This window comes from Filicampus tigris, chromosome 3, assembly GCF_054856515.1.
Source record: "Filicampus tigris isolate MCC_2025a chromosome 3, RoL_Ftig_1.0, whole genome shotgun sequence".
NCBI classification, from domain to species: Eukaryota; Metazoa; Chordata; class Actinopteri; order Syngnathiformes; family Syngnathidae; genus Filicampus; species Filicampus tigris.
Genome location: NC_141219.1, coordinates 16,527,678 through 16,540,052, shown reverse-complemented (window position 1 = coordinate 16,540,052; position 12,375 = coordinate 16,527,678). Strand labels below are relative to the sequence as shown.

The 12,375-nt window shown below is 37.9% G+C and overlaps 1 protein-coding gene across 1 annotated transcript; it reads left to right on the top strand.

Moving 5' to 3' along the window:
- Positions 1-2,278: 2,278 nt before the first annotated feature.
- Positions 2,279-12,375, top strand: slc38a8b (solute carrier family 38 member 8b). The gene is made up of 10 exons (XM_086025863.1): positions 2,279-2,467; positions 6,256-6,454; positions 7,762-7,918; positions 7,983-8,087; positions 9,079-9,136; positions 9,449-9,563; positions 9,646-9,793; positions 10,055-10,257; positions 11,264-11,315; positions 12,273-12,375. The coding sequence occupies exons 1-10, from the start codon at positions 2,279-2,281 to the stop codon at positions 12,373-12,375; spliced, it is 1,329 nt and encodes a 442-aa protein (XP_085881989.1).

Sequence of the window (12,375 nt, the reverse complement as noted above, 5' to 3'; positions counted from 1 at the left end):
GTATGCCTATTATTTTGAAATCATCACTGTGTTATAAAAGAAAAACTAGAATTGCATTACCTATGCCAAGGGTGTCGAAAACATTTTTGTCACGGGCCGTTTCGTAGTTATGGTTTCCTTCACAGGGTTGTTCTGACTATGAACCCAAATACACGTATGATCGCCTTACATGGCATATACGCGGCAAATTGTTGAATAACTAGTTTTGAAATTAGAGGACAGTAATTGATAACAAAAAATGCTTGCAGTATCTCAACCTTTTTATGAGTGAAGAGAATTTGCAATTTTGCTATTTTAGCGAAAAACATGAAGCCGATGCACATAATTTGCTTAAAATAATGTGGCGGCTGGATCTGGCCCCCGGGCTTTGAGTTTGACACCTGTGGCCTACGCCAAGGAGATTGGGCTGGAAACAACATTATACACAATTGCTTCCAATATTCAGGTAATGTTCACCGCAAGTGAAAGGCGGATGATACACTGGACTGGTCAGCAGTTAATCACAACAATGAATATTCATGACAAAATTTATGAGTATGCAAAAGTGTATTTGATGCCAAAATTAGGATTGTTTGCCCTTAGTGGAGGTCTGTGTTCTGCTGAGAAATATTCTTGTTGAACAGTAGGTGAAATATTGCAATTGTTTTCTTCGGAAAAGTTCAAATGCAAAACCATGACATCTCTATTTTTTGTGAATTGAGGTTTTTTTTTTTTTTTTTTCAAATTTCGGGTTTCAGGTTAAAGCTAATATTTCATATTAAGGGAATTCTAACTATTATGATTTGTGAATTAAAATCAATAACTGGGGAGTGTAGCAAAATCCTTGGTGTGTCTTCAATCTGACTTTTTTTTACAAATCTTCAACACAAAGATCAAATCTATAAGACAACCCAAAGTCTTTACAATACATTTTCACCAAGTTTTACAACCATGATGTTTAAAACAATGAGTAGCACGCAAGGTTTTGACTTCTCTCTCTCTCTCGTGGACAACAGATGGTGTGCAACGTCAAACATGTTCAGGATTATGGAGTGCCATGTACCGGATTGTGTTCTCTGTTCTATAGGACCAGGATATAAACACGTGCAAACATTTCATAGCCGTACTTCATCACAAAGCCACTGACAATTTAGATTTCAGCTCAGAATTTCAGAGTTTGTACAGTGACAACCATGAGGTTGAATAAAGAATTACAGAAACGTGATAGAAAGTGAGTGTATATAAAAAAGAAAAAAATGATAAGAAGGACATTGGACATCAATTGTGATGTGGTTACGGGTCTGCTCTGTAGTGTATGTGAGCAGGCCTAAATTTTGTAGAGACTCCCACAAAACTCAAGTTGCCACCCAAACCTTTTGTACAAACAGACCCCTCAAAAATAGAACATTCAGCCTTGCGGTTTTGTCGAAAACACAATAAAAGCTAGGCATACCCTACGTTATATCAAAGCTTCCAGCCTAACGGGTGACAGAAGATGAAATGAAAAAATAAAATAAAATGAAAATAGCACTCTCTGACATTGTACTTTATAAAAAATAAATGGTCATGACAATTTATTTGAATGTAAAGAATGAAACATTTTTTATGGCACATTTTTTTGAGTGAATTCAATGCACATTGTGTTGCTCCTTCTGGTGTGAGTGCCTTGGCCACCTGAGGGCAGTATAATACAGACATACAGGCACACGACACGAGAGTTTAACAACTGACCCAGTAAGCTGCAGTAATATTAGTCTTTTCTATTTTTAGGACAAATAATATGGGCCTGCAAGTAGAGTTATATGGTCGTTCTACATGAGTTGCTCCACCGTTTGTGCTCAAATAATCATTGCTTGAATGGTTGTAACGCCACAACAATTTGTTGTTCACTCAGATCGTGAGACAACAATGCATATCAAAACAGGACAGCTACTGCCATGGCAACACATTTTACTTGCCTAAATAATGTGCGAAGACAATCTGATGTTTACAATATAGCAATTCTGTGTACCCCCAATGAGGTCAGTCAAAATTCAAGCTTCAGGCTAACCTGAATGAGGGGACGACCAGGCAGACGCCTAAGTGTCACATTTGTCACCTCAGAGTGAAATGTTTAATAGTCCAAATGTCCAATTAGACCACGTGGTTGAAGTGGCTGCAGGGCCATATGTACATGCTTTCCCCCCCTTCTCTAGGATCACTTGAAAAGCAGAGCAGAATGACCTAGACAGCAACCAGACCAGATTAGAGAAATTAGTTGAGCCTAAAGGTGAGTGAGTGTCGGTGAAGATCGAGCATCATGGAGGAACTAGCCAGGGAGAGCATCAGCCTGCTTGCTCGATCCGCGTCCCATTCAGATCCCCCGCGGCTGGGATCCTTCGGTGCCGTGTTCATCATGCTGAAGTCTGCTCTTGGAGCCGGACTGCTAAACTTTCCCTGGGCCTTCCAGAAGGCTGGGGGAGTGACTACTGCTGTTAGTGTGGAGCTGGTAAGTGAACACTGAAGTAGCAAGGAAGTGATTTAGAGTAGTGCATACCAATAAGAAAATATTTGAAATGTAGAGAATTGAATTGAGGCCAAAGTCTTCAGTTGTTCTTCACTGTCTACTGAAGTGATTATGTTAGGTCTATGCAAGATCTTTTGTACGGAAGCATGGAGCTGCCAATGTGGAGTAAAAATATAAGTTCGAAATATGTTCTAACCTACCTGCTAACACATTCGAACATACTTGTAGGCTAAATGCTAAGTGTAGCATTTTTTCCACAATGCCACAGGGTACTGACATGCGCATGCGCTAGTGTAAAGAAAAAAAGCCGTTTTTAAGCATCCGGCCTACATTATATCTTAATAATACTTTCAAAAATGATGTAAGTAAACATAGTTTATTCGTAATTCAATGGTTTAAGTATATCTGCAGGCACCACCGTACCTGTCATAACGCGCCGGCGCATTATAAGCTCCGACTATTTATTGTGAATAAAAAAAAAAATGGTCTCGCTCTATTTTCTTTTCTTTATTGTACATATTTTAAATGAAATAAAATTAATTCATTATTTCTGTGGTCACTGCATTGTTTTGATATCCGCTCTTGCGCCATATTGTTTTCGTGCTTGCAATGCATTGTGGTCTACATTAACTAGTTGAGTGAACATCGATGCACACTACTTTTCCAAGTGCATTGTGGTGATTTTGAGTGCTCTACATGTATCCTCCCTGGACATTCAGACACACCTCCAAAATGGCGTAACCCCTTAATAGTGCGCTATATAGGGCATAGTGTGTACATTCGGACACAGCCAATGTTTACTTATTAACTTTCGAACGTATTGGTATGTTTTCTATTCGGGATTCTTTCCCATAATGCCATGGGGTTGCACATGTGGAATCAATAGCCATTGGCATTATGGGAAAAATGCAAAGTTTGTGGCATTTAACCTACAAGTACATATGAACGTATTTGCAAGTTCGCTCTAGCGTATTCGCGAGTAAATTGGAACGTATTTGTGAGTACGTTTGAAAGTACTTGCGAGTATGTTCAAAAGTACTTGCAGGTACGTTTGAACTCATTTGCCAGTCAAAATATTTTTACTCCACATTGGCAGCTGCACACGTCCGTACTTTTGGCCTTATAGTTTGTAAATTAGTAGGTAATTGACCCCTCCCAAAAAGTTTTTTTTAATTGCCTATATATGTCACATGACGTTTCTCATCTCGCTCTAATTCGTTTTGTGACGCCAATCACTCACTCGTGTCTTAAATCAAAAGCCCCATTGAAATGAACGGAAATGCCGTTAATCTGTTCCAGTCTCACGAAAAAAAAAAAACAATTGTTAAAGGACTTTAATTCAAAAAATGGCACTGTATTGTAAAGTATAGATATAAAAACATAATTGGGCATGGATCGGTATCAGATTCTGACGTTATGGTAAGCGTGAGCTGTTTCATTTAATGACGATATTGCCATTGCAGCTCTAAAATGTATTATTTTGAATTGTTTCAATAAATAATGGTAACTTTTTTCAATTGAATATCCTCTTTAGGTACATTGCTAAACGTAAAAAGAAATAAACTGTTTTTTTCTAAATATAAAATCAAACTGTCAACCTGTCCAACCTTCAAAGTAGTTATTCATCACAAATCGAGTACAGGTAGCTACTTCTCTGCTCGTTTCTCCTTTATGTGGTAAACTAACCAATGGTAACCCTGCTAGCTAGTCTGCTTCAGTGATGGGACTAACGTATTTATTTCAACAGTTGTGCTAACTCTCAAAACTGATTGTAAACGTTCGTTTGAATACAGCGTTACTGTAGTGATTAACATTACCTTGAATTTGTTGATGAGTGATGGGTAGCACACTTGTAATTGTGATATGGTATCGGAAGTATTGCCTCCTCTAGCAGCCACTCTTTGTAAGCACATTTTGCATATCCTTCCGCTACCAAGCCACGGTAGCCGGAATATTCTCAAGATAGCTGACTTTTTGGACGAGCGGAAAAGTTGCTCACTGATTGTTCAAACCAACGACGGGAGGTGGAAGGGGTCACGACCTTTTGCTTGAACTATGACTCCGAAATATAAAATAAACAAAAAATCTCATACTGCTGGTGAAAACTTGTAGCTGTTTTGAAACTTTTCAAAACTGCGGTATACCTTCAAACCGCTAACCAGCCTATGGCCAAACATACAATAAAAGGGAATAGTAAACAAACAAAAAAAAGGTTTTATGAAATGTAATTAAGCCAAAATCAAACATACACGCAGAGAGCACCTTTCTCTGCCTCCTGCCTGCACACGGCACGTGCATTCCCCACACACCTACATCACACACATTGAGCTTCTCAGCTTCCTATTCAAGTGACAACACACACAACAATATTATTTAATTTGTTCTGATCCAAGTCTAAAAATTATAATTCAATGTTTCCTTTTTCATGCTCACTCGAATCCCCATCCAAATCACAGTTGATTCATTTTTATTATAGACACAGCTTGACCAGGCTTAAAAGTCTCTAAACAGTGAATAGCAGATGACGGATTCCCCTAAAACAATATGTGAATATGTAAATTTGCAGTAGAGAATCGGAAATACGAGAGGGAACACTGTACACACATACTGTAAGTCTTTGTCTCCCTGGTGTGAAAGTGGCACATGCTTTTCACAGTTGAGTTCTAATGAAGCCACCACTCGAGGCCCTCACCTGTCACTGCGCTGCTTCCTCTGACTGTCACTGCACGAGGTTTCCAGGTAGACCAAGGGGCCCAACAGGTTAGGGCTAAATTAACGGTTTCCCATTTTAGAATGGGACCCAAAAACATCATTCATGTATTACCTTAACATCATCATATACATAAAGCAAAAACATAATTATGACGATGCTAAATCACTAAAAAATATCAAATGGACACAAGTATTAAGACATGAAAAGTATAATATGAGTTTAGCTTGATCATTATTTTGCACACCTTCACAGTCCCCCCCCCCCCCCCCCCCCACCCCTCTTGTTTTGGAAATCTACCAGTTTTTATAAAGCTTCACTGATGAAAAAGGAAAAGAAACAAGGGGTTAAAAAGCCCTGCCCAATAGGTCATTGTCAGAATTTTGTCAAGGCGAGCAGCTTGGCAAATATAATATTTTTAAATATCATAGCTGTCGGCCAAAGTCCTTGCATCTCCTTTACTTTTCAGGAAATTAAAAAAAAAAACAAAAAACATCTTGTTTGAGTTACTGAACACTGCATCGTTAAAGTTGATCATAAATTATATTGTTATCAAGTGCTGCCCTGCACCAACAGCAAAGCACCTCCCCGTAATCATGTTCGATCTTTAATTGAATTTTCTATGCAAATTTTTGCACTCTCATTGATTAAATGTTACCTGCCTATCAAAGTCTGCACTTGCCAGCCGCTACAAGAGAAAAGCCTTACATAAAAAAAGCTAACAACTGTGGTTACGTCATTGCCTGAAACTGATTTTCAAAGGTCTAAGAGCCATGAATATTGTAATAATTAAAAAAGTAATTTCAATACTAAACTATTTTCACTTGCTTTTGTCTAAAAAACATGCAGCCTTTCAATCGTGACGCAACGTAAGGCCGCGAGGCTCCCGCACATATAAGAAGAGGTTGAGTTATATGATACTTCCTTGACAGATGAGTGTCCAAGAGAGTTATTTCTATTTACGGCTATTTTCACCACTTCAGATTCGTTAACAATTTATATGGACTTATTATTTGTATTGATTTGCTGTTGACAGTAGAGTTTTTGGCTACTCGTGCAGGTGTCTCTGGTGTTCCTCATTAGCGGACTGGTCATCCTTGGCTACGCCTCGTCCGTCAGCAGACAAAAAACGTACCAGGATGTGGTGCGAGAAGTGTGTGGACGGGCCATCGGCCAACTGTGTGAGGTCTGTTTCTGCTTCAACCTGTTCATGATATGCGTGGCCTTTCTGGTGGTGGTGCAGGACCAGCTGGAGAAATGTGAGTCCACCCGCCATGAAACATGGAGATTTAGGAGCAGATGAGTTAATTCACCTGGTTTAGGATAAACAGTCTAACAAATGGAAGTTGCAATGTCAAAAACCTTTGAAGGGGAAAGCAAGTCAAACATTTTCTTACCAATAATATATTCTATGGGCTCAGGTAACGACCAATCACGGCTCACCTGTTTTCTGAATGTGGTCATGTGACATGCGCAAGCCGAGCTGTGATTGGTCATGATCTGAACCATGAGCAACTGTGATGTCATTTTCAGTCGACAGCAAAGTGGCAAAATGATGGATAGAATCAGGTGGATAATTCATATTACACAAATGCAATATTAATTAGAATAATATGTTTGGACTAGTGGGGCCGGACAGAATGTCTTATTGTAAGGAAAACATTTGACTTGGCTTCCTCTTCAAGCAATGGACATTTTCACAGAAATGTTACAGAATTACCTCTAGACAAAAAAATATAAAAATACTCACAGGCATATATTCTTTATCCTCTGCAAAAAAATTCTAATATTACGCACTAACTGCAGACTACTGAGGTAAGTTGTAATCATCTCCATGTCCGTATTTCTGCATTATACTGCCCCCAGGTGGCCAAGGCACACACATCAGAAATATTATAAACATCCGGTATAAAGATTTACATTCTATTGAATTATTTTCTTAGTTATTATTTTATTACTTATAGGTACAATATTGTAGACTTCTATTTTCACGTGATAAAATTATTGCTATCTTTTTTAATTGGTAAAAATGAAAAGCATTATTTAAATATTTTGTTATACTTTAAATACTTTTTTAGGGTTTGTAGATTTATAAATAGTAGTTGGCCCTATTTATGTATATTTATAAAATCCCATATTTCAATAATAATCCCTTTTCGATCATCCACAGTTCAATTTTCATTGTAGTTAGTATTATGACAAACATGTGCCTGGCAAGCATGACCACAACCTGGTTTTCATTTTTCTTTTTGTCATCTTGTCCATCTGACATCATTCTAATCCCTTAAATGTTTTTGCTGCTCGAATTTTAAACAGAGGATTTGATTTGATTTTCAAACACACGCCCAACATCCATTTTGAGCCGAAATGCTGCCAGCCAGTGCAGATGGACACAAACACTTAGCATAATAACATGTTTTCAATACATGCATATTTTCATAATTGCTTATGCAAATGATTCACATGATTTTGGCAAATATTCATTCTTGATTTACACTACAAATCTTTCAAGGCTTGCAGACCTTTCCAGGCGTTATTCAAATTTTTCTATTTTTGTGTTTTCCAGTGTGCATTTCTTTGTACGAGACGGTGACGGGATCAGGTGAAGGGGAAGTGCCGTATCACTGGTACACCGACCAGCGCTTTGCTCTCTTCGTCATGTGTCTCGTCATCATCCTGCCGCTGTCCATCCCCAAAGAAATTGGCATTCAGAAATACACAAGGTTTGTGTATATGTACATCGGAATGATATTCTGTTGTCATTGGACGTATTTCTCGTCACCACAGTGTGCTGGGGACATTGGCTGCGACCTATCTGTGTGTGGCCGTGATTGTCAAATACAACCTGATGGACAACCACACGGCCGTTCTAACGCCACAGCACACTCAAGGGTCAGTCACAATGCTTTTTTGGTATTTCATAAAACATACAATAATGGCACAATTAAGTAGGGTATAAAGAAGTTAAACAGTTTTTGCCACATTTTTAGTTTAATTCAATGGATATTGTACTGCTCTTTCCAGTGACACGTATTATCCACCTGGGGGTAGAGTCACACAGACATTCAGATGTAAAGTAATGGAAAAAATATTAGACCGCCCTTGTGTCCACAGTTTCTTTTCATTTTAAATGTCTGGCAGAACTAAAAGTGAATTTGTCCAAAACAGTCATTTTAGACATCCCATGTTTTGTTTTCTGTCTGTTAGTCACTAAAATGAACAAGAAATTGAAGAAATCAAAGTGGTCTAATACATTTTTACATGACTGTACATGGAGATGTCTCAGCTTGCAGTAATATTAACATTCTTCGTAGAGGATAAAGAAGATTTGCCTGTAAATACAGTGTACCCCCACAGATTTTTTTTCAGTATTTTAAAATCTTTTAACATTTTTTGTTTGGTTTTGTTTATTGTTGGTTGCACGGCAAAGCCCCCGCCCCCCACCCCCTGCTGGAAGCAGTAGAACTATGACAAATGCTTCGAAATGTACCGGCCCGTTATTGGGTTCCAACCGGTCGTGCGAATGATTTTTTTTTTGCAGTGTAAAACGATATTATTGAAGTTTTACAAGAAAAGTAACTTGTTGCTAATTTTGTCCACTGGAAGTCACACTGACGCTACATTTTATTGCTGTGAAAATGTTGAAAACCTACTGTGAAAATATTTGAAGACACTGAAAATGTTGAATACCTACTGTGAAAATATTTGAAGACAATGAATATTGCAAAATGTCTGTCAAACGTTTCAGTCCAAAAGAGGTTGGTTTTATGGAACCCTTTTGTGTTTTGTTCATACTTCTGTCAGTTCCCATGATATCTGAATTGATTTTTGGTGGCGAGTCTACTTTTATCTTGGTCTGCAAGTGATGTTCATGTGTTTACAGTGTGGGGTCGTGGGCATCCATGTTCAGTGTTGTGCCGACCATCTGCTTTGGTTTCCAGGTAGAATCCACTCATATTTACAATGTCTTGGGTTCAGGATTTATTATTTGTGTCTTCAAACTAATTGCAGCATATTGGGTGCATCAACGTCGTATAGGAAATTACAATTAAAGGATGAAAAATTTAAATGAACATCCAAACACAAACATGAAGTGCGCTTTTTCACTCAACCCAATGAATAAAACTAGAATGGAAATTTGGAGCCATAAGGCCCTCTTTCAATTATATTAGTGACTTCTGAATTCACAAATGGACAAAAATTTCCACAGACATCTCGTAGAAAGTGTATTTGAGTACTGCTCGTGTGTGCAGTGTCACGAGGCCTGCATAGCAATCTACAGCAGCATGGAGAACCAGAAGCTTACGCACTGGGTGGTCATATCTGTCATCTCCATGCTCTTCTGTTTGCTCATCTACACTCTCACCGGTGAGCTGACCTCCAAAAATCATCAAGCTCCTTGCATCGTGAGCTGAAAACGATTAATTGTGTCCACTTTTTCTATCACCAGGAGTGTATGGCTTCATGACATTTGGTCGAGAAGTTGCTTCCGATATCTTGATGTCATATCCGGGGAATGATGTTGTCATGATCATTTCCAGACTGCTTTTCGGAATATCAATCATTACTATTTATCCAATTATTCTTCTTCTCGGGAGGTATGTATTAACAACATTTTTGTCTGCACACGTAGCAAAAGGTTTTAGGTTAGGTTAGCGAACATATACATATGCTGTACGGATATTGGGCTTTCAGGTGAAATTTCAGGATAAACTTAAAATGCACTACGCATATCATATACAAGTACTTTGACCTCCGCTAAGCTTTTGAATGCACAGGTCAATCCCGAACGTTTTGTGAGTAATGTATGTAAGTTGTGTGTTTGGTACACTGCAAAAGAAAGTCTGTCCGTCTCACAGATCCGTCATCCTGAACCTGATGGTGCGAATCCAAAGGCGTCGTCGGGGAATCGTCAAAAGCTCCTTTGAGAGTCGCTGCAGGGTGCTTCTCACTGTTATCTGGATCACCATTACCCTCCTCATCGCCATGTTTGTACCTGACATGGGCGAGGTCATCAGTGTCATTGGAGGAATCAGTGCCTTTTTCATCTTTATCTTTCCTGGTACATGTTTTTGTAAAAATACACTAAGTAGCCTACATGAAGACTGGCCACCATATTAAGTTCATATTAACACCTCTAATGGAATGATTCCAGAATTGAAGCACAATTTAGGCACCGACATTTTTTGAAAAAAACCCAAAACAAGACCAGACCTTTTATTTTCCAATTTTTTCCCCCTATGATTTCAAGGAAAATAGGTAATGAACTCATATTATTTGCTTGTACAAAATATAATAGCTGTGTTAGCTGCTATGCTAACTTGTCAAGAACTAACTTAGTTGTGTAGTAAAAAAAAGAAAAACTTTGATATTAATGTCTTTTTCCGATGATGTGTGTAACAGGGTTGTATTGGTATGAATAGCACACTCCATTACAGCTGAAAACATGAAAAAATATGAAAAATATAAGAGAGGATTTACCTCGGGTTTACGGCCACAGCAGGTAGCTTGATGATGTCATTTTTGCTGAGTCATTTAGCAGATTTTTTCTCAAAATGTTTTGTTAACTGGGTTGTGTATATGCTGAGTGACAAAAAGTTTACCCAAAAATGTTTTAAAACTCATTTTTAAAACTCACAAGTAGGTCATCCTGAGGAAGGGACAACAGGCGGAAAAAGCAGTTTTAGGTGTACTCAAGAGATATTTTGTATTTTAAAACAATTTTCTGACAGTCTCAGTCAAAGTTTATCTCAGCAAAACTGTAATTTACACAACAAGTGCATATTTCTGTATTTTGTGCACGGATTAGGCCCTACTTGAAATTTCATTGGGGGAAAGAGAATTCAAGAGCTACATCAACATCTCTCTTGACAAAGATAATAATGCTCACTTTTGATTGACTCAGATGTGTTTGCAGTCTTTTGCTCATTCTCTGGTTTTGTAAAATTACCAGACAGATTTTTTGATACAGCTCTTAGATTAGATTGTCAGTGTGTCTCATTCTGTGGTGAACTGAGGCTGCATTGCTGAAATATTTAAAGCCAAGTTGTGTCTGTCTTGTAACGCAGGTCTTTGTTTAGTGTTCATCATGCAAAATGAACCTGTGAGTCCGAGAATCAGGTGAGTATGCTCCCACTCAATATGGCCAATCATTTATACACTGAACATACAGGATATAGAGTACATCAGTGCAACACTTTTGTTGTTGCTCCCATTTTCATAGCTAAACACAAGAATTTTAGTCTGTGTACACAAAAGACCAAATATACTACTAAGTATGTGTCTAAATATGTGTATAATGAGCACTTCTGCTTTGCCAAGATGGGTTAGTATGTAGCATCTTAAACTACCGCTTAACTTCAAAGGTTGTTTCATAAACTTGTTTCATTTAGTCACCATTTTCACTTGCTATTACACACACTGGGTCATGCAGGTATATTTTTAAAAACACTCTTATTAAGATAAGCAGTACATTGGACTAGTGGTTAGCATGTCTGCCTTACTGTTCTAAGGTTCTGGCTTTGACTTTTATTTAGTCAGTTAGTTTGTTTGTTTGTTTATTTTTTTAGCAGAATAAAGCAAAACATCCCACGTAAACAAGATGCCAAGATGCTTTATCCTGCATTCCAAAAAGATGCATATTAAAAAAAGGCCAGCCAAATTAGTCAATATTTATATTTAATTTATTTTGTATTAATATTTATATTTATTATAAATAGTTATTAATATATTTGTATGAATATTTGTTTCGGAGTAACCCAAAAATAATCGAAAGTATTTGAGTTACCGTACATTCCTTAATACTATGGTACATGGATTACATTACGGACTATACATTATTTCTAACAGGAAACTGAATTGGAATAAAATTAGGTAAAGTAAACCACCCCAACCCTGGAGGTGGTTGGATTATCTTGGCAAAAGAGAAGTGCTCACCAACACAAATTTAGTCAGAATTGTGAGCAATATTTGAGGGAAATAGGCATAGAGTTTATAGTTTTGTTCTGTATATGATGGGAAACTGCATGGATAGTGCATTGTCTATATCTTTACGAACACATTTGCCACATTTTGCAGAGTCGTTTTAACAATTTGGGGGATCATTACCATTGTTGTTGGAGCCTTCATCTTCGGACAGAGTACGACTATTGCTGTCATGGAGCTTCTTGATAAATTCTGA

What these genes read in the sequence shown, in the direction of transcription:
- slc38a8b (XM_086025863.1), top strand. Translation starts at nt 2,279, where the DNA reads ATGGAGGAACTAGCCAGGGAGAGCATCAGCCTGCTTGCTCGATCCGCG. An exon ending in ATTATTCTTCTTCTCGGGAG is followed by an intron (nt 9,794 to 10,054) that starts GTATGTATTAAC and finishes TCCGTCTCACAG; the next exon opens with ATCCGTCATCCTGAACCTGA. An exon ending in CCTGTGAGTCCGAGAATCAG is followed by an intron (nt 11,316 to 12,272) that starts GTGAGTATGCTC and finishes CACATTTTGCAG; the next exon opens with AGTCGTTTTAACAATTTGGG.